This window comes from Volvox carteri (assembly GCF_000143455.1).
Source record: "Volvox carteri f. nagariensis unplaced genomic scaffold VOLCAscaffold_103, whole genome shotgun sequence".
Lineage (NCBI taxonomy): Eukaryota > Viridiplantae > Chlorophyta > Chlorophyceae > Chlamydomonadales > Volvocaceae > Volvox > Volvox carteri.
The window spans coordinates 6,393-34,292 of NW_003307646.1; the positions used below are offsets into that span (position 1 = coordinate 6,393).

The 27,900-nt window shown below is 50.1% G+C and overlaps 1 protein-coding gene across 1 annotated transcript; it reads left to right on the forward strand.

Annotated features, from left to right (window-relative positions):
* Positions 1-2,933: 2,933 nt before the first annotated feature.
* On the forward strand, positions 2,934-27,123 carry VOLCADRAFT_78060 (uncharacterized protein; the record flags this gene model as incomplete). Its single annotated transcript, XM_002958676.1, has 14 exons — positions 2,934-2,988; positions 7,320-7,585; positions 8,445-9,009; positions 9,556-9,926; positions 15,257-15,845; positions 15,972-16,207; positions 17,258-17,390; positions 17,815-17,964; positions 18,302-18,540; positions 20,052-20,196; positions 21,608-21,772; positions 22,427-22,538; positions 24,670-24,797; positions 25,439-27,123. 14 exons carry the CDS (start codon positions 2,934-2,936, stop codon positions 25,714-25,716), a joined length of 3,432 nt encoding a protein of 1,143 aa, XP_002958722.1. The 3' UTR covers positions 25,717-27,123.
* Between the last annotated feature and the right edge of the window lie 777 nt (positions 27,124-27,900).

Genomic DNA, 27,900 nt, shown 5'->3' on the forward strand with positions numbered 1-27,900 from the left:
GGGGCTCAGGGGAGGGCGTCGTTTGGCTATGGGGGTGCAGGGGAGAGCAGCGTTTGGCTAGGGGGGCGCAGGGGAGGGCGTCGTTGGGCTAGGGGGGTGCAGGGGAGGGCGTCGCCATCCCCACCGTCAACCAAGCACCTCCGCCCCCTTCATCCCTTCCCCCTTCACCTCCTCCACCGTCGCCACTGCCACCATCTCCAACTCCGCCCCGCATCCCCCTCTCCTCTCTCTCCCCCGCATCCCCACCTCCTATAGGAAACAGCTATCTCTTCCCCGCATTCCCCTCTCCTCTCTCCCCCCCATATCCAGCTTTGCTATCTTCCTCCCTTCTTCAATGCGTGTTCACATCCCCCGATGATGCAAAAGGAGGAGAAACATTTCTATAATACCTTATGGACTACGGTCTCACCTGTTAGGTTGTCGGGGCTCCACTGCATTTCCGCCTGGCCCTTCGGCGGACTCCGGACTCCACTCCATGTCCACCGCCACTGGAGACGAGGCGCCTACACTAGTGTACTGACAGTACTGACAGGGGGGACCTAGCTTCAAATCGCTGATGGTCTACATGTGACGTGTCTGCTAGTTTCGTTCATTGTACCTGTTTCATCCGGCTGGTTAGCTTGAGCCTGTGCTCCTGCACCAACCACCGCAACTGGAGCTTGTTGCTGAGGATATTCATCTGCAGCATATCGGACGTCGTAAGTTTAAACCATACAGAGTACGTGGCAATGTATTGCAACTGTGAGAAATTGCGACCATCTCGTGAGGAGCCACGGCCTCTTTGCCATTATTAACAAGCTGGACGCACTGCTGTCTGGTGATGTGATAATATGCACGAGACTGGCACTGATCATTGCGTCCACAGGACGCCCACGCAAATTCGAATTTGGTGAGCGGCCGTCGCAGAGGTAACGGGAATATGTTTTAGCTGGAGGGGCCATAGTTATTAGCTGTTATTATACCGTCACAGCCAGCCAGGCTTGCAAACAGATACTGTGCGCGTTTGTACTTGTTTTGCCGAACGTAGCACCAAAAACACTATGCATGATCATGCTAAGTCATGTTCTCACTAAAACCAATTCTGGCATGACGATATCAGAAGGCTTCTATAAAGGAATCCGTGAATTACGACCACTTCAGCCAAACTACTTCTGAAGGGCCCTCAGCCCTTCATTGTGGGATGAGCTCGGAATTCATGATAACTCACGTTGGAACAATGCATACAGTCATAAGTAATTAAAACAATCCCTGGCATGGCGATATTACAAGGCTTTTGCATGCTAAGTGGCCATTTCAGCCGAACTCCGTCGATATGCTCTGAAGGCCCCTCAGCCCTTCGTTATGAAATGAGCACGAATGAGCACGAAACGACAACTAGATGAAGGGATTCCCGGGTATCGAAGGGAAGCGGGTTCCCAGAGTGGGGGTTTTACCTACGTAAAGCTGGGACCTGCGTCCCAGTTTCGTCTGACCGAGCGAGAGTAGTTCCTGCGAACTATGGCTTCTGGATACCGTGCCGCCCAGTCGTACTGGATATTCTTATCGGCGCGAGGTGTGCCTTTGCTACTATTTCTGTCTTCTTAAGGGCAGGTTTTGGTTACGATGGCTTCTTAGCTACGGGCAAGTAAGGGATAATACCGCTATACTTGACAGCACGATTACGGCCCAGTATACAAGAGTAACATTCCTTTATATTTGAGGACAGCATCTGGGTATGGATTACAGAGAAGGAACGGTTCGGGGAGTAAGTTTTGCACCGTCGTTCATCATTACACCTGATAAGCTTGCAGCTTTTACCGCATCAGAACGTTTTGGAGCTACTGAAATATTACCAAACATAATTGCAAATTGCTGCGATTTTGACGGGGAGGGTTTACGTTCCCCGTGTGAGGCCTTGCGCCGTTCGTTTTGGGGTTCCAGTTCCATGACTCTCACGTGCACGGGAACCCATCCGTTGCATTCGTAATTTTCAGGTAGGGACGAAAAATCAAGCTCAGCCGCGGTCATGGATGAGCGGTACATTTTCGTAAGCGATGAAGGTGCACTGAAACTGGCAAAGCTGGACGAGCGATGAAGGGCGGGTGAAGCTAGTCCCTACTTGCCTATTACAGAACCGCTTATAAATCGCAGTAGGTTTTCAGTGCTCAAGTATTCCATTTTTATTTTTCTATTGTTTTGCCGAGTACGGCCGGCGCCATATTTCAGGTAGAACAAATGTCACCCTGATCTATGGCCGTCAGCAGCTGTCGTACAATGACAGGTTATTTGACTGCTGGCCCAGCCAAGAGCCGATCGAGCTCCATTTTTGTGATATCGCTGCTGGCTGTATTCAGGGCAACAAGCCTTAACCAAACCAAGTACAGCTTTCGGCATTAGCAGTATTACCATAACATTACTTTGCATGATTTTCCCATAAAATGTATTCGGTTCATCACACAGCAGACAAGTGATAAAGTTTATGAACTCCGCTTTAACGTAGCCGACCAAGCCCGCCGGTAACCATCATCATCATTAGTTTGTGTGTATTGAAGTCCGCAACTCACTCCGCCAGCAAGCCAGCAGGTGAGCGCCGGGTGGGTTCATTTATCATATCGCACATACAGCATGCCGCATACATCTTAATTTCAACAGCCGCCGCGGATTGATCATCCATGCCGACAGAGGTGACATGATTCCGGATAACCACTCGCACGCACATGTGCATGCATGCTTCGCACTCTTGACGACACTAAGATAAATATATACTGCTCCTTAACACGTAAGACGTTCATAACGCATGTGCGTGCTATATAGCAGCTGCCTGCTGACCATGCGTTAATGCACCTGCCCGTTTCGGCAGCTCGCTGAGGTACAACGACGCACCGGTATTTCATTCCACCCTCCTCACCGCTGCTGTGCTTCACTACTTATCCTACTTGTGCACGAGCGCGGTCATGAGGACGGAGCTAGTATTCTCTTTAGTGGTCGCGCTGGTCACAGCCACACAAGGTGGGTAATGAGAGGAGGTCGATACGATGTAGGTCCGCTGCTGGATGGCAGGGCAACAGCGAGCCTCCGTCGCATGCATGATTACTGCATTATCCACAGTCTGATTCCGCCGTCATTTCTGTGCCTGCCCTGCGTTTCGTTATTATGTATGACGGATGGCTTTTAATTAGTAAAAAGTATTTTTTAAGCATAGGCTTTGTGCTTGTGTGTTTGGTGCGATATACGCATGAATGGTGGAACATTAAAATAAACGAATGATTTGATCTTCTTCATTCTGTAAGTAAGCAAGCAAGCAAGGCGTCATAGCGGTGACGGCACCATTTCAGGACAAATAAAGATTGAGCGAAACCCTACGTTTCCTTACCTATTGAATATGCGCTGCTGTATTTATCTCTTGCATGCTTGTAGCGATCGCCGGGATGGGCCATTACAAAATTTAGGGCCCATGCGCCCTAAACGATGATGGCCATCGCTCAATCGTGGAACATTACCACTTAATACCTTCTTAATATCACCTTAATATCACCTTAATATCATCTTAGTGCTACCCACTTGATATGTCCTTCATAGCTACTTGGTAACACACTTAAGAGGCCGCTTAGTACATCACTTAGCACCATGTTACAGATAAGCGCTGATCTGTATCAGCTAGCTGCACATGAAGCGCTAAGTACTGAATACCAAGTCCTTCAAACAAATATGAAGTTATCATTTATCAAGAGCTTCAAAGCGCTTGTCGGTTTGCGCGCCACAACTCTGCTGATGCCTGGGCGCTGCTATCCCTACCAACTGATTGGAGCTTTCGACAGAAGGGCCAAACAGATCATAATAACAACCAACGACAGGGCCAGACAGGGCCTTAACAGCCTGTTGGGGCTTGTTGAAAGCCCCAATGAAGAGTTGGTCGAGTTGGTAGCCAGGGTATACCGCTGCCGGCCGCTACCTATGGCTTATAGCCCCACGGAGCAAATACATCCCTCCATTGCCTCGTAGCATTGCTAGCTATGCTATGCATGCACAATGTGACTCCTTTGGATTACACTGTTGTGCAAAGCCTTCGGCCCAATTCTTATGCTGTTAATTCTTAGGATAAGCATCCAGCTCCAGGCAGACACAGCAGCGAATATATTACACAGGTCAGGCACTATTGGTAATGCACACACCGATGCCCCCGGAGGTTCTGGGATCGAGACTTGTGTCGAAAATCCTTCCGATGGTGAAAGGTAAGAGTACCCCTAGCTACAGTCGATCTACGGTAGTGACCTGGAATAAAGTGCGACCAGCGAGCTGACCAGGTATGATATGTGAAACAGGGGGGTATATCTTTACCCGTGGCAGCTACCCTGCGAAACCCTGCCTTCCCCGGTATTTCGGGGCACCCTCATCCAGTCACCCTAGTCAACATCTCAGTGGATCGCTCTGTTTCGAACCAGTGGGTGCAGAATTCCGCACCCACCACGAGCAACCAACGGAATCTGCTGGGTCGACAGCGGCCCAACTCCATTCCTGGTCGGCTCGCAGGTCAACTATATCCCAGGTCACCACCGTCCATCAACTAGGGGCGCAATATCTTCCACTATTGATAGGATTTTCGAACCTGATAGGTCTCGATCCCAAAATCTCTCGGGGGCAATGGCAGCGCGTTACCAGTAGTGCCTAACCATAGTATGGAGTTGGGCCACCATGAATCGGGCAGAATCCGTTGGATGCTGGTGGTGGGTGCTGAACAAAAGCGATCCACTGAGAAGTCGGCTAGGGTGACTGGATGAGGGTGCCCCGATTTACCGTGGAAGGCAGGGTCTGCCGGGTAGTGGCCGTAGGGTGAAGATATGGCCATCCTGTCCCACACGTCATACATCAAATCCACCTGCCGACCCCTCGGTATATGAGGGTGTTGAATTGGGAGGTGGCCCCCCATCTTCTGGACGGTATAGGACGTGATTATATCAACTTGCGAGCTGACTAGGAACTAAGTTGTGGCGCCGTTGATCCACTAGATTTCGTTGGATGCTGGTGGTGAGTTGCTGAACCCAAAGAGTACATTCTGAAGTCGGATGGGGTGAATGGATTAGGTTGCCCCTCTAGCCAGGGGAGAGCAGGGAATTGCCTCGGGAAAGGAGGCCACTGGTGAAGCTGTACCACCCTGTAACATCATACATACATACATGGATAAGGGTGGCCCTCTCGCAGGGGAGAGCAGGGAGCTGCCTCGGGAAAGGAGGCCGCTGTGAAGCTATACCACCCTGTAACAAAGTCGTTCATACATAAGTTCAGGTTAGGCACTACTGGTAGAGCATGACCATTGCCCCAGGGATATCACGGGATCGAGACCTGTCAGAGTCTAAAATCCTTCTGATGGTGGAAGATAATGCTCCCCTAGTTGATGGACGATGGTGACCTGGGATAAAGTTAACCTGCGAGCCGACCAGAAATGGAGTTGGGTCGCTGTCGACCCGGCAGATTCCGTTGGATGCTGGTGGTGGGTGCGGAACCTGAGCGGTTCACTGAGAAGTTAACTAGGGTGACTGGATGAGGGTGCCTCGAAATACCGGGGAAGGCAGGGTTTCGCAGGATAGCTGCTACGGGTGAACATATACCCCCCTGTTTCACACATCACACATCATACATGGATGGACGGAGAGGACGGATCCCCACGGCACCTAATAGAATCGAAAATACCGTCACAGCGGTAACCCACTGTACCTGCTGCCCAGCGTTGTTTTTGCGGTATATTCCAAATTCGGAATAAAAAAATTGTTCGTGATCCTGAAAACTAGGAATAAATAATGTTCCGACCGTATAAGTTTATTCCTCCAGCCAAAAATGGGCTTTCCATGCCAAAGCCGCTCGAATTTTACAGAAGACATACATGTTAACCATATCATAGCACTTTAATGCCATGGATACTGTTAGGAAGGTCACGCCCGCAAGTCAACGGGGAATCGGACTGTTTCTGACCGGACCAAACACTGCGAAATATTCGAACCCGAAGCTACCAAAGCGTGGCAGGCCATTTAAGCAGAAATTAAACTTCACTGAAGCCATTAGCGACGTTGATCTGACGCACTCTCTGACGGTGTAGAGGTCGTAGACAATGAGGACGCAATTCTGCAGCCAGCCGACGACAATGACGCCAGAAAGTGCGCCAAACGTCGACGTTCTTCATATGCAGCATTAACAGCAGGGGCTGCAACCAACCGCAGAGGTTGAATTTGGCGGTTCTGGTTTATTGCTGCTATGCGTGTAGTGTTATCTTTCAACCTCAAAACGAACGACGGTGAACGAACTCTATGCGATCAGTGCTTGAGTAGGGGTTAACTAGCCTGTGTTTGCTTGGGCTCTGCAACAGCAGTCGCCCGTGCAATCAGGCTTCTGTCAAAGCGTCTAAGTGCGCGCCACTTCCTGGCGTGTAAGAGACACCTCTCTGGAGAGATTATGGTGTGCGCGTATTGCGACAGTCCCCAAACCCGGCGTTTGTATGAACTAAAGTGTAAATCATGGGGGGGGGGTCGGGGGGGGTCGGAGCAGTGATTTTTTTTCATTTAGGGCGGGTCTCAATTTATTCCAACCTGAGTAACAAAGTTGCTAGGGTCGTCGTAATTTATTCCTTAAGTGTGGGACGCTGGGGGGCCCGGAGCCCCCCCCAGCCCCCCCCCATAAGTTACAACTCCCCTCATAGACCAAGAGGCACGTACTGAGTTGGCGCGTTTTCGTTCATGTGCGCACTCTTCATGCTTATCTTGCTGTTTTGGTGTTTGTTCGACGTTCGAGTCGTTGCCTTTTGCGTGTTTGGCTATGTGAGGACCGGTCATACATTCTGCTATGCCGCGTTAACTCACGGGCTTGACCTTCTTACGGCCCCTCATATCTATTCTATGATTGAAAATACTAAGTTCTGCACACTATGGATCAATCTGGCAGCAATGGACGTTTTTGGCTGGAGGAATGAAAATGTACGGATCGGCCTCAATTCATTCCTTTTTTCCAAAGGCCAAAATGGCCTGTTTATTCCTTTTAAGGAAATTATTACTTAAAAAAAACTGGGTCGGAGGCCCCCCCCAGCGCCTTACAGATTCAGAATACTTACATGCATATGTTTATTTTGTTTGTATTAGCTTTCAGACAGACGGACGCACTTCATGCACGGATGTATGTGCATTTGAATTATACATAGCACTAGTGCAGTACTGCATACCTGCACCGACATGGCCCTGCCTCCTGCAGCAGCTGCTGCTGGTATGTGTCCGTGCACTAATATTTAGATTACTTCAGTTGTCCCCCCACCCTTGGTCCCCACGCACCGATTGCCCACCACCGTTGATTCCTTTCAGTGGCGGAGATTTGTAGTGCAGCCACAATTGCCATGCGCCCACGGCCGCCACTCCCACGAGGCATCCCGCCACCACCAGCTGGGATCATCGCCAGCAACCGATTGCAACTGAACGGCCAGCTCGTTTTCGCCACGGTCGACCAGCCGGGTACCCAGTGGCTGGTTCGTGACAGTGAGGGGGTGCTGATACCGCTTGGCAAGGGGTATCAACCTCCGGCGAGGGACTCGAATGGCGAACCGTTATTGCCGGGCTCTGTGGTACAGCTGGTAAGAGCGCGCGCAGCAGTGGTACATATACCATTATGTACTTATGTACTGTTATTGCACAATTAGCATGTATAGGAGATGACAAATTACGTATATGCAGGTTTACGAAGCAAGCACTGTTGGGCGGGGCTTCAGGCCTATAGGAAGGTACATACAGATATACTTTATAAAGTATAATTATCTGTCTGATCTGATCTGTCTGATCTTATTTGTATCATGTTGCCATCGATGGCGTCTAGCAGATATAAGGGATAGAACACACTTTTGAACAAATTCTGCGATACGCCTAGGATAGCATATTATTCTGTCTCCAGCTGAGGGCGTCCTTGACCCAGCCCAATCCAGCGGGGCCGCGGGGCCCGTCATTAACAAATACATTTAGGCAGGTGCCTGGCAAAAGTTAAGGCCTGGCTTCTGCTCCCGGAGGTTCCGGATTCATATCCGCCTGCCGACCCCTCGGTGTGTGCGGGGTGTTGGATTGGGAGGTGGCCCCCCATCTTGTGGACGGTGTAGGACGTGATTATATCAACTTGCGAGTTGACCAGGAACTAGGTTGTGGCGCCGTTGATCCGCTAGATTTGGTTGGATGCTGGTGGTGAGTTGCTGAACCCAACGAATACATTCTGAAGTCGGATTGGGTGAATGGATTAGGGCGCCCCTCTCGCAGGGGAGAGCAGGGAACTGCCTCGGGAAAGGGGCCCGCTGATGAAACTATACCACCATGTAACAACATCATAGGCGCGCTAAGCGCTCCACCAGCATCTCGAGAGGCCTTTTCAGCGGCTAGCTACTACACACGTACACATTTAGCACTCAAGTTTCAGTTGGCCCCCTGGTGTGCCTGTATGCATCCGTGCAGGACTGTGTCTACAATGTGACAACTGGCGAGTGCATACCCGATGCCTCTACAATTATAATCGCTGGAAAATCCACAACGTCCCTGGTGACCTTAGACCCCACCATCCCACTACGTCTTCTGGTCATTATCCTGGATTACCCCCAATGTGGCTTCCCTGCCACTGTCACCGAGGATGATATCCGCACAATCTTCCTCGGTCCAAACCGTGATGGCAACGGGGGTATGGCACAAAAATTCAGACAGTGCTCCTACAACAATTTTGGACTCAATGTCACTGCGTTGAGGGTTGTCCGTGTGACTGATAATTGCACCACACCGATATCAAGTACTTGTAGCTACTGGGCAATGCAGTTCAAAGCAGACCAAGCTGTCAGGGCCATCATCGGCCTTGGGGCGTTCGTATCATTTACCCACTACGCCTACGTGCTCCCACCAGCCTTGCGGGGAAATTGCGCTTGGGAAGGGTTGGCCATCGTACCCAGCGGCCATGTGATGTTTTTGCAAACTTCCGTCTACGGTCTGTATAGATGGGGAACCATCATGCAGGAGGCCCTCCACGACTACGGTAGGTAAACGTTTTAGTATGAGGGTAGGGAAATAATACGCAGGGAGGGTAGGGAAGGGAGGTTAGGGAAATAATTTCCTATAAGTGATAAATATAAAAATGTAATAAGAAACTCTGGCTTTATAAATTATCCTTTTTCCATAACAATTTCTTTTGCTTTATATGTACATGTCGTCATAAATGTCCTGCGCAGGTTACACCTATGCATACCGATGCATGCATGCAAGGTTCCAGCAGCACGATGACACACTTGCTGATCTGGTTTTACAGCCGCTCATGAGTGTGTGTTAGGAAAGAGCCCGGGTCCCCTAGCGCCGTATTAATTGTTGCATTTCACGTTCGTGCTGCATGTGTATTGATCACCATACCAACTCATCATAGGGTAGGGGGTGTAACGGCGACCACTGGCATCCTAACGAACAGCGTTTATTTGCAGCATCTGCCCCTGCCTGCCCCACCTCATACTAGGAACTAGTAGTTCCTATCATACTTACTTGCACGCATTATATCGACCCGCATCTGTGCACACCTAAATAACTTACGCAGGGCTGTGGCATTCATGGCGTAACAACATCGAGTACGAGGACCGCTCAACTGCCATGGGCCGTGGCAACGCCTGCCCCAACGCTATGGAGATATCCTGCATGGGCTGGGCCACCCCTGCGACTGGGGGCGGCCAGCTTGACAAGGATAAGCTGTCTCCAGCAGGATCGCCCCGGACCTTTTTCCTGCCAGCCACTTCCCTCACCGGCAACTACAGCTTCTTGCGTGTGCTGCCAAACTGGCTAAATGACACATACAACAGTCCAAACGGTAAAAACCTGTATATTGCCTTTCGCGTTGCAAAGAATGGTGACGAGGCTCTGGAAGCTGAGTTTGCATCCAAGATAAACGTGCATGAAGTCAACGCTACGATGGTAAGTCTAAGCATGGTTACTGTATGCGTGTGTGTATGCATGCGTGTGTGTTTGTGTACAGCAACGTCTGTAGAACTTGTATCGTCTATAGATCACAGTGCCATACAGTGTACCGGCTACTATATAGGCCGACCCGTACATTGTGATTCTTCCAGCCAAAAGCGTCCATTGCTGCCAGATTGCTCGGTAGTGTACAGAACTTAGCATTTGCAATCATAGAATAGATATGAGGGGCCGTGGACGGCCATAAGAAGGTCATGACCGTGAGTCAACATGGCATAGCAGCATTTATGACCGGCCCTCACATAGCCAAATATGCACAAGGCAATGACTCAAAACGTCGGACAGACACCAAAACAGCAAGATAAGCCTGGAATTTTTCCTGATAAGGGTGTTCAGGATGGCGGTGCTGTTGCCGGTAACACATCAGCAATGGTGTTGCTGCCTGAGGTGACCGATGACATGGGTGCCATTACCCCTGCCCTCCATGGCGGGTGTGATCAGCATAAGTGCAAGCTATCGCCCAATCGGCTCGACAGCAACAACAGAGCATGTGGTGAGGCCAGCGATCCATTCCAGGCGCCACTCCGAGCGCTCACCATGCCAAGCGGGCTCAGATGCAACGTGTCTGCAAGGGCCAGAGTGCATGGTGGGACAAGCAGAAAGAGAACCCCCACAGATGGCAGATAGCCTGGGTCGCTGAGTATCCCTGGGCCCGGCCTGTGCATCCTGACGTGGATGCTGAAGAAGTGCATGACCAAGTGCGCTGTATCCCCTGCACGTTGATGAAGAAGAGCGACCACCTGGTCATGTTATCATGGTGTAGTATCCTGGGTATCACGGGATTGACATCCACTGATCGGTTCTTTTCCTGTGATAAGACGTGATACAACACATGGGGGGGGGTTCTGGAGGGGGCTCCACCCCCCCCAGCGCCTCACAATTGTGATTGCAATGAACGAATAAACTATGGCAACCCTAGCAACCTTGTTACTTAAGTTGGAATAAATTGAGACCCGTCCTAAACGAAAAATATCACTGCCTACCATCTTCTACCCACGGGCTGTGGGTGAGTAGCCCACATCACATCATGTGCCGCCACACGTCTGCTTAGCAGTCTATAGGTTTTACAGAGTCTTCTCAGTCAATTATAGCTCCAAAATCTGTCACGATGTTTGTGCAGAGGAAAGGCATGGGTGACCTGGGTTATACTGGATTCACATGCTACGTTACGTTGCGAAAACTTTTTGGGAAAAGTGGGCCTGAAAAAGTCACCCAGTTCACATGGGACATTACGACGACGTTGTGTTCGTTGGCGTGAGCTGTGTAAACCATCTCCATTTTATGCCTTTCAATGGCCAAAACTTCAGCACTTCCCCTTAGAATCACAATATACAATTGAAGGGTTATTGGCAGCCCTGCCTACTGCAATGGCATCGCATCCCACGCGAGCCGCGATGGTGTTTGCCCTAGCGGTCGCAATGGATGAAATTTTTGATAACCTTGAAGATATGTTCGATGCTCAGTGGCAGAGTTTGAGCGTGTGGGCCGACGCGGCGCGGCCCATGCCGCCGGAAGTGCGGCCGACTTGCCGTTTCGCGGGTGGCTTCAGCCCTGATACTACAATGGGTTACATATTGGCTATGTAAGCGGTCGTGAGCGGTCGAGCAACACGAGCGGCGTTGTCCTTGTTCATTTTCCAAAATAAATTTGACTAGAAATTCGGTCGGAGTGCAAAGCGCGCACAATTTGTCAAATATGTGGTCTTTATAAGCGATTGGGCTTGGCCATTTGTTATAACTCGCGAAATTGGCGATGCAATTCAGGTAACGGTACGAGGGGTCAGCGTTTGACGAAATTCACCCCCCCCCTCGGTCACTTTAGACTTTTCGTACACTTTACCGGTAACGTACCGTTACCATGTCCGAACCGACCACTTTTCCCAAAAAGTCTAAACGTAATGTAGCATGTGAACTGGCTATTAGTTATGTTAGATACCTACGATACAGTATATAGGGGTTGAATTGACGACTTCTATGGAGGTCATAGGCATATACGAGGTCTTGATACCAACTATATATAGTATCTGTGCATAATACGGCACACATACATAACATCTATAAATACGCGCTAATAAGCTTGCAGCCTGGCAGAGCGACTTATACTGAGTATCTAGAGAGGCCTTTCCTGTGGCCTGGATTTACCGTCCCTAAAGCTATAGCTATATCTCACTGTATCACCTGGCCGCTGAAAAGGCCTCTCTAGATATATGGTCATCTCGGTAACTGGGCCGGTAGGGTGGCCTGATGTATGCCATAGGGATACTCAGTATAAGTCGCAGGACCGGTCCTGCCCTATTACACAAGCAAGGGCACAAGGTACAGACGGTAGAAAGCTTACAGACGAAAGTCTGCTGGTGAGGATACAACATTGGGGAAGGGTTATAACCCACAACGAGATGGAAGCAAGTATAACCCAAAGCGGCCCATCCATGCCTTGAGAAATCAAATCGTAAAGACCCGCCTGTGGATAGCCTGAAAATGGATTCCTCCACAATGCAGAACTGGAGCAAGGTTGTTTTCGGTTGAGTAGATACGGCCGGGAAATAGGTTGCTTATCGATTGGTGCATGGTATAGATCTATACATATAAACATGCCGGTTACCGACCGTTTGGGGCCCATTAACCCAACCGGCCGGTTGAATGGCGTTAACGGCCCGGTTGGGTTAACGGTCGGTTGGGTTAACGGCCAGTTGGGTTAACGGTCGGTTGGGTTAATGGTCAGTTGGGTTAATGGTCGGCCTGGACTGTGTGTAAGAACTTGCTTGAATCGTTACAGCTACCCAGTCCAGGTATTCATCCTACCTAGCACCCTGCCTGCATGCCTACACACCTGGGACAGTACTGTTATCACTGCCTCCCACATCATCTTGGCACCATGCCCTTAAGCATATTCATACCTAAATTTATCCTTGTCATACTTAATGTGTGCACAGCACTGTCACCCGTGTCACCTGGCATTCACCTTGACTGCACAAGGCCATCACACCTGTCACCTGGAATCTGCATAAACCTGCCTTTCAATGTTTTCTGGGCCCAGAAGCCCCACTCTCAAGCCTGCGCGCATTATTGTCACCCCTGTCACCCGGCATTTCAATTGTCGCCCATAAGCATGAACCAGGCCACCAACTCACAAGCTTACATGCAACAACTAAAACCAGGCAATACTAGCTACGCAAGCTATGCTAGGACAAACTTTTGAGACGACCAGAGCAGCATGAAGTGGTGTCAAGCCGATGTCCCCAAGCAACTGCTTTGCGTCCATGTCACTAGATTGGCGCAATAGGTTGACAAGGTCGTCCATATGGCACCTTTCCTTGGACAAGGCATCCTCCAATTGGCACGCGGTAAATTGACTTAGATTGTTTGCCCTGGCAAACTTATGTACTCCAAACTCATCCACTGGACGATGCTGGCTGTATTTCTTGCGCGGGCGATCTTGTCGCCGACGGGCAATGTTGTCCAGGGCGTTCCGGTCAAACTCGTAGGCGCCGACCTCATTACCGTTGTCCATGGACATTGTGTTGGAATGATACGTTAAGGTTCAGATAAAATGAAGAAATGAAGAAGCGCTCCTTCATAGTATGGAGATGGTAGAATCTTCAAGCAACTTTTGAACGACCAGGGAGAGTTGCTGATAGGCGAATTTGTATGAAGCTATAGAATTCCTTTATTCTTTCAAGGTAAATGAATGCTTATGTATTCGTCCGTTAGTAGCGTGAAGCTTTGAACACTCTTTGTACGGCAGATTCGGCACAATGTTTTGCCTCATTGCGATGTTGCCTGAAAATTTTGAACAGAAGGTATCACTGCTCATGCTGGTGCAGCAAGACATGTAAGGAGATGGCCTGGTGTGGGGAGCTCTTTGAGTGGTGGGACTGTGGAAATCCAGTTTGTTTCGAAACAACGTCCCTCTGAAACGTTTGGATATTCTTATGCAACACATTTCCTCAATTTCATGAACTGCAAGTATTCTAATCCAACATCACCCCAATCTCAGTGTAAACTAGTCTCCAAATGTGCCTGCACAAGACTGTCACCCCTGTCACCCGGCATTCACATTGCCTTAACCTCAAGCTTGTCGGGGTGTGACACGTGGGCATGAACCTTGTGACAATGGGCATTGTCACAAAGAAACTGGTTGCAATCAGAAATGCATTTTTGCTCAAGCTTGTCGGGGTGTGACACGTGGGCATGAACCTTGTGACAATGGGCATTGTCACAAAGAAACTGGTTGCAATCAGAAATGCATTTTTGCTCATGCCAGGTTACCGGCATCGGTTACCGATTACTGGGGACGGTTAACGGATAACGGTTCGCCCGGTAATCCTACCGACTGGTTACCCATCTCGTTAACTGGACCCGTTAGGTCGGAGCCGGGCCGGAACCGGCCTGGAGTATGCCATTGGGAGAGCCTCTCTCTGTAATATGCTGGGTATCCTGAAGTTTTATACGAGCTCATTTCTTTTTTCCGCAGAAAGACGTGGTATGACAATGTGATATCGTGTTCAGATATTCCAATTTCGACTGGGGTTCGAGTCTCAATTCGACCTATTGCCGTAGGTAACCTTTGAAATCTGTACATTTCACAGGTGCAGTGGGATAGATATACGGTCGAGGATGCCCACAATGCTGGAAGGGAGATAATTGTAGCATCCTGAGTAACCCGGGATCAGTAATCCGCCTTTCGGTCCTTTTCTGTAGAAAGACATGATACAACACTCTCTATGTATAGATGGTGCCATAAGAAAGTAAATAGCTATAATATATAATATATATGATATATATGGATATATTATATGTATATATGTAATATATTATATATGTAATATATTATATATAATATATGGATATATTACAATATAATATATATTATATATAATATATATGGATATATTATATGTATATATAATGTAGGCTGATAGTGTGTGTGTGGTTGTTACAGTGGGCTCCAGACTCACGAAGAGTACAGCCAAGCAACGGGCCAGCTGGCCGTACACTGCACCTGAGACGATCAGGGCAAACAAGACTCGCACCAAGACCAGACAGCACATGTCACCTAGACAGCCAAAAGCGAACCCAAAGGGAAGGTCAGAAACCCACAACCCCTGGCGACTTTGCCAATAAGCTTCCCCATTAGCGAAAGGCCCCAGACCTTAACAAGGAGGCCCACCAGCAAATACTGACAGGAATTTGCACGTTGTTACTAGATGAGGCCTGAGCCATGGATGCAATAAATACCGATGCTTGCACCATATTGTTTGCACGCAGGACAATGGCTGCGCAAAAGATATCTACAGCAAACAGGACCGCAAAATTCAGTTCATTGGAGCGACGGAGTCCATGTCCCAGATGGTATTAGATGCTTATAACTTGATTGTATACGCCGGAGCCTCTTTTGTTACGGACATCCTGAGGGTGCATCTCTGCCGCTATGTGACCTCACCGCTGGAGTGTCCCTCCCTCAGCATGCTGGAAGGCATTGCCGTGAAAACAAGCCCACCATTCGTCCCACCGCCACCAAGCCCACTATTAACAAGCCCACGTCCCCCGAGCCCACGACCCCCGAGACCATCACCACCAAGCCCACCGCCGCCACCAAGCCCACCGCCGCCGCCAAGCCCACCGCCACCACCAAGCCCACCGCCGCCACCAAGCCCACCGCCGCCACCAAGCCCACCGCCGCCACCAAGCCCACCGCCGCCACCAAGCCCACCGCCGCCACCAAGCCCACCGCCGCCACCAAGCCCACCGCCGCCACCAAGCCCACGACACCCCCCTTCACCGCCACCAAGGCCACGACCCCCCCGTCCACAGCCACCAAGCCCACCAAGCCCAAGCCCGCCCAGTCCGCGCACTGGTGAGCGTACTCACGGCAGCAGCAATTAATATCAGCAGCTACGTACTATACCTGCCTGCCTATTATTAATGTCAAACCAAGCATTATGCTAACTGATGATAATCGCACTTGGTTGTTATTATGCAGATAATGTGGTCGCCTGGATTACCCAGCCTGATACTGGCCGTATTGTGCAGTTCTCAAATTCTGGTGTAGCCGGCGACCTGCTGCTTGCCCCGGTCGACACACAAAGGTCGAACTATTCTCAAATGTGGCTGATCAAAGTGGTGGACACTGATGCTGCCGTACACACGGTGCATCCCAGTCACAACACCAGTTTGTGTTGGGGTGTAAGAGGGGGCTCATATGATGACACGGCTGTGGTGAGTCTCAGCAATAAGTCGCTCTCGATGCTGTTAACATTGAACAGCTCGCTCAATTACTTTTGCGTGTGCGTATGTCTGTGTCCATATATGTATGAGTGCGTGTGCATGTGTGTGTGCGTGTGTGTGTGTGTGTGTGCGTGTGCGTGTGCGTGTGCGTGTGCGTGTGCGTGTGCGTGTGCGTGTGCGTGTGCGTGTGCGTGTGCGTGTGCGTGTGCGTGTGCGTGTGCGTGTGCGTGTGCGTGTGGGCCAGGGGTGTGGGCGGGGCCGGGGGCGGGGCCCCGGATATATTTGTGTATGTGTGCGCGCGCATACATGTGTGCGTGTTACATGGCCGCGGGTGCATAATCCTTCCACCTGCTGCAAACCTGCCAGGTACACACCAGCCCTGTAGTAGCTGGCCGCTGAAAAGGCCTCTCGAGATGCTGGTAGACGCGCTTAGCGCGTATTTGTACTTATTATGTGTGCCCAAAAGATTACCGGCTACTACAAGCCCTGTGGTGTTTCTTCAAGGGCTTCCTATGTTCTGTCAAATGCGTTCAGCAGTGGTCCGCGCGGGCTGACAGGCAACACTAAGGATCATACGATAAAGTGAGAAGGGAAGAATTAAAAAGAGGACTTAAATGCACGAGGCCGAGCACGTGTGTAGGCGAGAAAGTCAGATGCCAAGAAACCTCCGTTTCACCAGGTCCATGCTCTACAGCTGCGTGATCTACCATTGCACACCCGCCACCGCCTGGCTCCGTTATCCAACCACACCTCCGATACAGCCAGATACCACCTCTAGGATTGATCTCCAGACTAGCCGATTACCTGGCCCGGTGCTCTACCAGCTTGAGCTACGCGATGTCTGTGTGTCTGTGTGTCTGTGTGTCTGTGTGTCTGTGTGTTTGTGAGTCTGTGTGTCTGTGAGTCTGTGTAGTTTAAAAACTACGGGGAGGATCAAATCATTGCTTCAGCAGCAAGGCTTGTAATTCGCCGTGCGTTCAGTGGTGATGTGCAGAATGACCCATTTTGCTGACGCTATGTGTGCATCATTTTCCATTCCAGGTGGAGTTGCAACCATGCCTAGATGGTGGCAGCTTGGCAAAGCATCGCAAATGGATCATCCAGCAGTCCTGTACCCCGGGACAGGTCCATCTTTTTGCACAACACAGCGGCAGTTGCCTGGACATATACATGGGTGAGTCCGCCACCACTCGCGTCTGTAAATGTTTTTTTCGTCTATAGACCATTCGTCTACTTTTAGGCCTATCTATTATACCATGGCACGGTCTACATAGACCGTAAATGATTCCTTACCGACACTCACGGTGTATTGTCGGCGGCTTACTTGATTTTAACCAGATAACTCAGGCACGCTTTGTTGCGAGCGATGGATTGCCTATTTACACTGTTCATAGGCAATCATGGCATGACATACCTGACCATTGTAACGACAGATGCATGTCGTAGCGGACGTACATGTACTAACAAGGTTTTTGTACGTATATGGAGGGAAAATCCTTTCCAACACGCATAAAACCACCTGCACGCACCACCTACCGACAATGTGCGTTGGCGGCGGCTGCCCGTGGCTGCTGGTGCATTGCTGCATAATAACGCAGCACAAAGCAGGGTGATTCAGTGGGGCTGCCATTGGGGACTCAACGAGCGCTTTATGATCCGTGGGTGGAACCAGCAAGGACTTGTGACTTCTACACCCTGGTACGCTACAGCCCAATCACCATGGTTTACCTGTGATGGCAACACTCCCGGTAAGGACATCGAGCGATGCATATTAGATAGATAGAAAGAGAGAGATACGAGAACGAGTTCTGAAGTAAGCGCATGTAGGTCCTGGCATCTGCATCAAGGGTGAAGTAGCTGGCGGCTGAAAAGGCCTCTCGCTTTTCTATAGACGATGTGTGCGCCACATAGTTAAGGCCTCCTGGTGCGCGTCCTCGTTGTTTTAGCACTGGCTTAGCTAGCTTATTACTTGCGCTTAATACTACATGTGAGGTATACCTGCGCAGAGGGTGAGGATACGTATTCGATATTTGTGACTTATAATGGCTACGGAGCTATATTTAACATCCTCATCCTTCGTTGTAGGCGACCCGCCTGCGTGGGTTCTACCGCTGGGGGGAGGCGGTATCGTTCAGGCTCTGGCCGCTGCCGGCGTAACAGGCAGCGGACTTATTGCCCGAGGTGGCTCACAGACACAGTCCCCATCCGAAATGTGGCTGGTCAGGACGGAGGACGCTCCGGCTGCAATTCACACCTTTCGCCTCAGCAATAACATGAGCTTGTGCTGGGGAGTACGAGGAGGATCAATGGACAACGGCGCTGCGGTAGGTATAGGTTGCTCAGAATATTCCCGAAGAACTTGAGAGCAAGTAAAAGAAAGGCAGAAACACGCAGTGTTTCTGTCTTTCTCCTTGCTCTCGTTTCTGAGGGCTACGGCTACAACCCCCGTTTGTTATTCGTTAATTATGCATTCGATTGTTCTCACCTCCTAGAGAGAGAGCTCGGACTTTCATCATGACTGAAAGATGGAAACGTTTGCTAATACTTTTGCTGGTCTAAATCCGAGGGAAGTTTGGTTGTTTTTTCATTTACCTGTCGCGACCTTTCCAAGAAAAAAGATGGGTAACTTTCTGAGAAGGGGGAAGGGGGAAGGGGAGAAGGCGGAAGGGGAGGAGGTGGAAGGGGATAGCGGCGGCAGGGGAGAAGGCGGCAGGGGAGGAGGCGGCAGGGGAGGAGGCGGCAGGCGAGTAGGGGCTGGGGATAGAGGCGGTGGGGTACGTACGCGTGGACTGTAATCACTGCAGCCCTACGGGTATCCTGTGCCTCAATGTAAGTTCAACATTTTGAGAACTCGCCTGCTAAAATCTCAGGCGAGTCAGCTCGTTTCCTGCAGAATACAGGGTTAAGGGTTTGTGACAAGTCGCCTGCTCAAGTCCAAGACGAGTCAGGTCGTGATTAGCTGCGCAAAGGGAAGGTGACGTTGTGCACATGTAACCCTAGTGTTGGAAGCAGGCGGCAGGGAGGAGGCGGCAGGGGAGAAGGTGCCAGGGGATGAGGCGGCAGGGAAGGAAGCGGCAGGGTAGGAGGCGGCTGGGGATAGAGGCGGCAGGGGATAGTGGCGGCAGGGGATAGAGGCGGCAGGGGATAGAGGCGGCAGGGGATAGAGGCGGCAGAGGATAGAGGCGGCAGGGGAGGAGGCGGCAGGGGTACGTAAGCCAATAGCAGCCCTACGGGTATCCTGGGGGGCTCACTGCCACGGACTGTGGGCCTCCACACAGCGGCCCCCCACACACCACTTTCTTTGGGCGATTGAGCCTTAGGCTCCGTTACTTATTGCTTATCTTGTGTATTTATGTGGAGTGGGTACATGCTCAGTGGTTCCATTGTGACGATGTGTACGAGCAAGTTCAATTCTATGTTTTATGCTGCTTCTCATATATGCATACGTACATATATACGTATTGCCCCCGGGAGATCCCGGGATTGAGACCTGTCAAGATCAAAAATCCTTCTGATGGAGGAAGGTAAAAGTGCCCCTAGTAGACGAACGGTGGTGACCTGGGATAAATTAACCTGCGAGCTGACCAGGAATTGAGTTGAACCGCCGTTCATCCGGCAGATTCCGTTGGATGTCGGTGGTGGGTGCGGAACCTGAGCGATCTACTGAGAATTTGGCTAGGGTGACTGAATGAGGGCGCCCCGAAATACCGGGGAAGGCAGGGTCTGCCGGTTAGCGGCCGCAGGGTGAAGATATGACCCCCTGTCCCACACATCACACATCATACATACACATTTATATACGCCTATTGCTTGTTTGCTTGTTTCTTATCTTCAGGTGGAGCTGCAGTCGTGCCTAGGTGGCGATGGTGGTGATAACCTGCTGCCAGACCACCGCAAATGGATCGTCCTAGACTCCTGCATCGTGGGCCAGGTCTACATGGTTGCGAAGCATAGCGGAAAATGCATCACCATGGATTCAGGTGGGTTGGACGGATAGACAAACAGACAGACAGATTCATGGGTAGTAAAAACTCCTGATGGATGGCACACCATGGACTCTAACAGTCGATCGGGGATGCACACATGCCCTATAGCCGGCCGGGCGAGGTTAGGGTGGTGATTTGGGGAGGGGTAGGTGGGGCACGAAGTGCCTTGGTAAATAGGTAACAAGGGTACACCAGCCGCAGCCTGGCGGATTTGTAGGTTAAAAGGCCTGTCAGTAAAAGTTTTGCCCACCTACGTCCCTCTCTAATACATGAGGGTGTCACCTATAGGTGATTAAAAATTTACTGACAAGGGAAACGGAACCGCGGTTGTTTGCTCTGGCCCTTTATGGCTCTTATCAGCCTCACCGAGGAAGCAGCAGATTCTTGTTTCGTGGGTTGGTCACATGACGTATGGTGTATGTGGATGTGCGATCCCTTCGCGGACCCATTACCTCGCGTGCTTTATTAAAAGCATTGTAATCCTTCTACACGCACATGGGGCTGTAATATTAAGTGGGGGGCATACGTGTAATTAATCACATGTATGCGCCACTTAAATAGTGTATGTGCATGCCTTGCTTGCATGAACCAGCCGTGAGAACGGCTCCCTGTTCATTGTCAAGCGAAATGAGTTGCATGTACGTACATACATACATACGCGTATTTAGCAGCAATTAAACCAAGCATCTTGATGGATAAAGTAAGCCACTTTAATTTTCAATGGCGTCCAACGCTTTGGCTGCTGGCCGTTAGTTCCAGCAGCCATGCATATTCGTTATGCCGCATGCCATGTGTGTACACTGTACACTATATGCGCTTATTGTCTTCTGCAGTATGGCTAGCGGCTGGTCGGCAAACGTGTGTCCCTTATGAGTAATCCATCCCGCCCTCTAATATACCTTAGGCTTCGTCTACCTTCGCCTTGTGTACCTGAGGTTTCCTTTGCCCTCCAGTATAACTTAATAGTCCGGGTGCATGATGGGTGCAATGGGCGGGTTTGGCAAGTCATCAGTACACATGCACATGACTCTAGCTTATAAGCTGGGCAGCCTGTAGTAGCTGGCCGCTGAAAAGGCCTCTCGAGATGCTGGTGGTCGCGCTTCGCGCGTATTTGTAGAGCCGTACTGTGTACCAGCTACTACACAGCCAGTACGGGTGGTTAACCAGCTTTAGGTCCAACGCCCATGTGTACGTTCATAAGGCGTAGGGGCATACGCGTATTGCAGACAATGCCCCTCGCTACTGCTCATTTCCTTATTTTCCGATTGCTGCACGCAGCCATCCACCTGTATCTTGCTCCACTGGCTCCACTGATGGCTAACTAATAACTAATAATGAACATGCGGGGTTGCCGGCGGGTGCAATGATGATGATGATGATGATGATGATGATGATTGTGACGCAGGAAGTGGCAATCAGCTGGTTCAGTTGGACTGCAATTGGGGCAACGCGCAGCTCTTTGGCATTCGTGGCTGGATTCAGACAGGACTTCCGATTGCGCCTTCTACAGTGGAGTACAGTTCAGCAGGCAATCCGCGGTGGTTTACCTGTAATGGAACCACAGCCATAGGTACGTACGTAGACTGCGTTGGCCAGCATGCTGTGAGCATAAATGCGTTGGCAATATGCATATGGCGCCAAAGTGCTCTGTCATCATCGCATCTCGTGAGGCCTCTCAAGCAGCATGGCAGTAGCTACCGTCCGGCGCCAGCTACGTAGCTATAGTATACTATATTTGCTCTGTGACTGTGGAGCGGTTGAAGATGAATTTGATGTTTTTGATGAATGCCCCGCTTACAAGAGCATACGGGCTAAGTACGATGGTGACCTAGTCTTTTGAGGGGCGCAGCATGCGCACCATTATGACTGAGGCGCCAACCCTGGCATTGGCCAGGTACTTCTCGGAAATCTGGGAGGCCAGGCACGTCGCGCTGAGGCGCTTCGCCCTGAAGCGAACGAGGGAGGAGGAGGATGGCCTCCGGAGGATCCCGTGTACCCGCATCAATACTAATATACTAATATAACGTCCATGGCCTCCGGCTTTTACGTACACACCCGCACTTGCGTGCGGCACTTGTTACTTGTTACTTGTAACTGTTTGCGTCCCTGGTGCTTTATTTGAATCCTAATTGTCTAGCTGTAAAATTCAGACGTATTGATTGATTTGCAACAACTCAGGTGAAGGCTCTTTGCCCATACATTTACGCCTGATATGTACATACAGGCGAGTCTCCATCGTCATGCTTTCAATACACAAATATAGCAGGCTACAATATTCGCTCTGTTTCGACAGCAGACATGAAAGAATGCAGAGCTGCATGCAACACGGAGCCAAGGTAGGTGGGTTGGCTTACGGCGGAGGAAAGGGGATTTTCATGCTGCGTGGGTGTACCACTCCTGCAGTGCTTCGTTCACCAGTATTCTCGAGCAAGTTAGTGTGTGGCACACACATACAGACCAGCAGGACAATACAAACACTTACTATACATACACAGGGTTTTAGGGTTGAGAGTTAATATGAAAAACCCAAATCCTAGATAGAAGGAATTTTATCATTATTTGTTTTTACTGTAGGAGATAGGGAGCAGCCCAATATGTTCTGCAACCGAGCTACGTAGGTATACCTTGATTCTGTAGCGATCACATTAGTAAAACTCGCCAGAACCTACCCCGCCCGTAGTGAGGCTGCAGCGCCGATTGATCGAGCAGATCAAACAGGAGCAGCAGAGGTGTCATATAGCAGTATTACACAAGTCCGAGCAATTCTGTTGTATGGCTGCCAGGCTTGGGGCCCTTTTGCGCTGGCAGAGGTCATGGATAGGGCGGGAAGGCGGCGGGATAATGCCAACCTTGCGGAGGGCATGTTCAAAGCTTGTTTGAAGGATAGCGCAGTCCAGCTGCAGATTTTGTTCATGACGCAGGTAGTGGGGGCGGCACGGCCATCCCTCCTGTTGTTGTATGCGGAGCTAGCTGAACTCCCCTTACAGTATTACATGGTGAAACAGATCTTCCGTTTCTGGAACCGCCTTCAAAAGCAAGTGAGGTCCATTGCGCATGCAGTTTTATGGCAGGAGATAACCGATGCTTTGACCAACCCGGAATATGAGGATTGGGGAACCTTAACCTTACGACTGTTTTCCTTCTTGAAGTGCAAATTTGGAGCAGAAGTCGTGGGGGTAAAGGAGGGTGTTGACTGGTTGTTGGGTAAACCTCTCCCCGAAGGAGCAGTGATAACGGCACTAAGGGAGCGTTTGATGAGCGGCTGGGACCATGCGCGTCTGACTGTCTTGCTAGAGGAGTACCCATCAAATGGGAAGCAACCGTGAGTGCAGATGGCGAAGTATAAGCACTGGATTGGGACGTCTTTTTCAGAAAAGTACCGATCGGCGGCTGACAGATTCCGTGATACCCAGGATGCTTCAGCCCTTTTCGGGAGCCGCAGCCGTTATGTGGCCAACACATGCTAAAGTTTTTATTCCTCGTTTGCCACATCGCAAGCTCATGCAGTTTCGTTATGTTGCTGGGCTTTGGATTCAAACAGAGCATGAAGGGGCAAGTACCATGCCCCCAGCTGTATGTGTATGGCAGTACCATGTCCGCTGCAGGGAGCAGCGGTTTGCCGGTGTTGTGGTACCAATAGCCAAGCCGAGGATGAAAAACACGTATATATTATTGGAATGCCCAGACTATAAGATATTTGTGCAGAAGAAGGATTCGATCATCAACAGAATATGTTGGGAGGCCATGAAATGAGAACCAGCATGTCTGGCGAGGATGTTGGAGCATATGTGGGCTCACCGCAACTCAGTTGTCCTCTTTGGGCGCTAGCCTGGAGTGATAGTGCGGTGTTTCCTGTTCTCCGTGGCTTTTACGCGTTGAAGTCTTGCCCTTGGGCCTTCGGCTCGTATGGGTAGTTTTACAGGTATGGGGTCACGCACCCCCTAACCATGAACACACACATATAGTAGTCTTGAGCATGTGTGGCCCTGCTCATCTCAAACAGTCACCCTTTTAGTATCGTAAAGAATATTAATGTTTGCTGAATCACGCCTTCGGTACACGCCTATGGCACCTTGAACAACTACAAATACGCGCTATAGCGCCTAGCTAGGCGCTTCACCAGTATCTCATGAGGCCTTTTCAGCGGCCAGCTAGGATAACTATCAGGCAAGGATCAAATGCAAGCTCCTACTGCTGTATATGTTAAGACCAGCAAAGCACCGGACCCCCGCCAGGTCCTATTATTGCTGTTACCATCCACTGATATATGAGTGTCCGTCAGTTCCAACAGTATAGCTTGTAGCTATACACATTCAACGTGAGCATTCAACCTGAGCAGTTGCCAAACGCACATCTCGCACGCATGGCATCATCATCCTTGTTTTGCACATGGCCACACGTCTGCTGCTGCCCTCTGTCGTTCTCATTTAATGGTGGACGCGTGTATATGCATATGTGGCCCCGCAGTTGTGTTTTCGCTGTGCGCAATGATGCTCCACTTTGCTACTTGAAAAGCGCGCCCTTATACGGCCCCGACGGCGTCAACGAGGAGGATGGTGCTATTGAACAAGCATGCTGGATCCGTGCTAACTATGGTAAGCGATGCATGCCTAGCCATGCGTGCTCCCACTCATGTAAACATGCACGGACGACAGACTGGTCGTTATAATTGTGTGCGTTGTATCGATGCGCGTCATATGACGCGCAAAATGATCATTTTCATTCACATACAGACTACTGGAGGCTCCCTCTGCCTGGGGCAAGGCCAGCAGTAGTATATTTAAAGTTCGGAGAACGAAGGCATTAGATGTTGTCATTTCGGTGCATGACAACTGTAATATGGATGGGTGTTTATTCCCCCTTCTTTCATTTGGAAGGACGCACACGTCCCGGGCCCGTTCCTGACCCCGGCCCCCCCTTCACCAAACCTCGCCCACGCACCACTGTTAATCCCTGACGTCAGCAGCAGGCCTCGAGTGCAAGTAGTAAGGCTGAGGGCCGGGAAGTCCCCCCGGAGGTTCCTGTTTGTCATCTATCTGCCACACACGATGCATGCATAAATACGGCTGATAAGCTTAAGTTAAGTTAAGTAGGCGATGCGTGCCCGCGGCCGCCCATGCGCGTCCCTGTGCGACCTGGCTGGAGATGTGCAATTTGGTTTGCAAACCAGCCCAAGTACTTTATAATACTAATCGGCATCCTTTCACCCCGCCGCCGCCGTTGGATGCGGGGACAGGGCGCTTCTATTGCATCGACAATTGGGATGTCAACGGAGACCCTGCAGCAGTGAGCAGCAGCAGCAGCACAGACTACGTGGACTGTTCTATGGCTTCTTACCAACAAGGCTACAGCCTGGACCAGTGCATGAACGAGTGCCTCGGCAATCCTTATTGTCAGTTCTTTGTGCTGTCAACCAATGGCGATTGTTATCTCAAAACGCACCCCATGCGCGGTACCTGTGGCGTCACGGAGTACAGGCCCGATATTGCAAGGTCTTGTTTCCAAGTGTATTAACGGCGATTGACAAACTTGTTACTTAAGTAACTGGCAGTCGCTTATTGCTCAATCAATCAATCAACATACACAACAGCTGGATGCGCCCGCAGATTATCAGTCCTTCATGATTATTCCGCGGAATCTCGACGGCCGCCTTTCTCAGTTCTTCTTTTGGCTGGTCTGCTGCCCGAGATAGATAGAACTTCTGTAAGCGCTAATCAGTAGCATCAGAAGCATAATCATAATGTCGTTGACATATATATTATCAGCATTAAGCTTTTCAATGTGCCTGTCAAGCAGATGTCCATCATGGAATGCAGCCTCGGTCGTCCAAGAATGAATTTCTCTGATCCGAGGTCTTTGAATCCTGTATGTATCTGTGAACTGCGTGTGTAGTAGCTGGCCGCTGAAAAGGCCTCACGAGATGCTGGCGGAGCGCCTTCGTGGTTATTTAAACACACGTATTTATATACAAAATTGTAGATGATATGTGTGCTGTATTATGCACACCGGCTACAGCGTGGGTACGCGGTCTGAAAGACCATATGTGCGTGTTCGTGGGTGCCCGTGCATGTGCATGGGTGGGACGCTCGTAGATGGGTGGACGGCATATCTACCTGATGCTGGTGAGGATTGCGTCAGTCGGTTTCATTTTTCTCATTTCAAGCACCCTTGCACCATGCGGTTGACGCTTCGCATATCTTCACAATTACACAAACACACATACACAAATGCACACAAACACACATATACACGCATGCACGCCACCGACACTCTACATGTTAGATGGCTGCGTGCAGAAGATTTATTCATTCATATACGTACACCTTCCCTAGAGTTAGTTGTTAACAATACGTAAATGGTAAGTCCCGGTGCCTTTCAGCATGCGCTGTAAAATGAGCTATTTAGTTAGTAATAGAATGTTACCAGCTAGTCTATATGTGTGTCTGATAAAGCGCTACTTATTAGCTAGCGACGCGACGACGAAATAGAGAGATGGAGGGAAGGCAATTTGTTTGTCCGTTATACATAGCGGATATTCCATCTGGTCGTTGCTTGCTTATCTTATCTTTTGCTATTGCATTTATCTGCTGCTGGGAGATAAGAGTGTGAACGCACGTGCGTGCTGCTGAGGAGCTAAAGTTGTGCAAGCATGCGCAAAACTCCATGCACTCATAAGTAGCTTAATCAGGATGTAATGGCATACATGCTATGACCCTAGTATATGTACGTCAGTAGGGCATGATAGGCGTCATTATGCCCTACTGATAGGCGGTGTGTGGTGTGGTTGTTACAGTGGGCTCCAGACTCCCGAAGAGTAGAGCCATCGGGCCAGCTGGCCGTGCACTGCAGTAGAGACTAATATACCAAAAGATTATCATCTCAGATAATTAACCTCTCATCTGTAACCGCTCTCGCGAACAAAGCAATTTGCCAGATATAATCCTCAAAAAGGGGTGATGTGCGCCAACGGAATCCCAACCTTTTCGTGGAATTCCTAAAGCTGCGAAACCCTGAATGCGGCCCCAAAAATCAACAATAACTCGACAAATTGCTTCTTCCGTAAGGGAAGGACCAGGTAACAGTGCCGGGTTGGTTTTCATGTTTGCAGCCATATAACGTCTCCCATGCTCCATGGCTGACACCGCAGCAAGAGCCACAACATCCCAAACACATTGTTGCACTGATTGTGGGGCTTGGATAAGCCAAAGTTGCTCCCTTGAGACTGGCAATCCTATTGAAAGAGTAAGTTGATCTGCTATTGCCTGTGCCACCGGACAGGCCCAGAAATGATGATAGCGAGGGGATACACCTCCCACTGAACCTATTGGATAACCTCCACAACCACATATCGATAGGCGTTGGCGCCGTTTATGATATATACCCCAAGCCTCAAACACCCGCTCGTTTTGGGTTCGGCAGTTGCGTGCGTAATAAGCAACTTGCTTATTATACAGCCCTTGAAGGGCTGGTCGATCTATCATCTGCTGCGCTGACAGAGCCTCCCAGGAGAGGTCTCTTCGTTGAATGCCCCGAATGGAGATTACCTTCTTCGGAGAGTTTGTGAGATGTAGGCAGTTTATTCAATACGTTTGGGTCGGTGCCCAGTTTGTTGCATTAGACCTTGTTGTATGTGCTTTGGCTTGCTTGGGAGTGAGAGCCGGTGGATAGACAATGGCACGACTTCACAGTGGGTTCTGA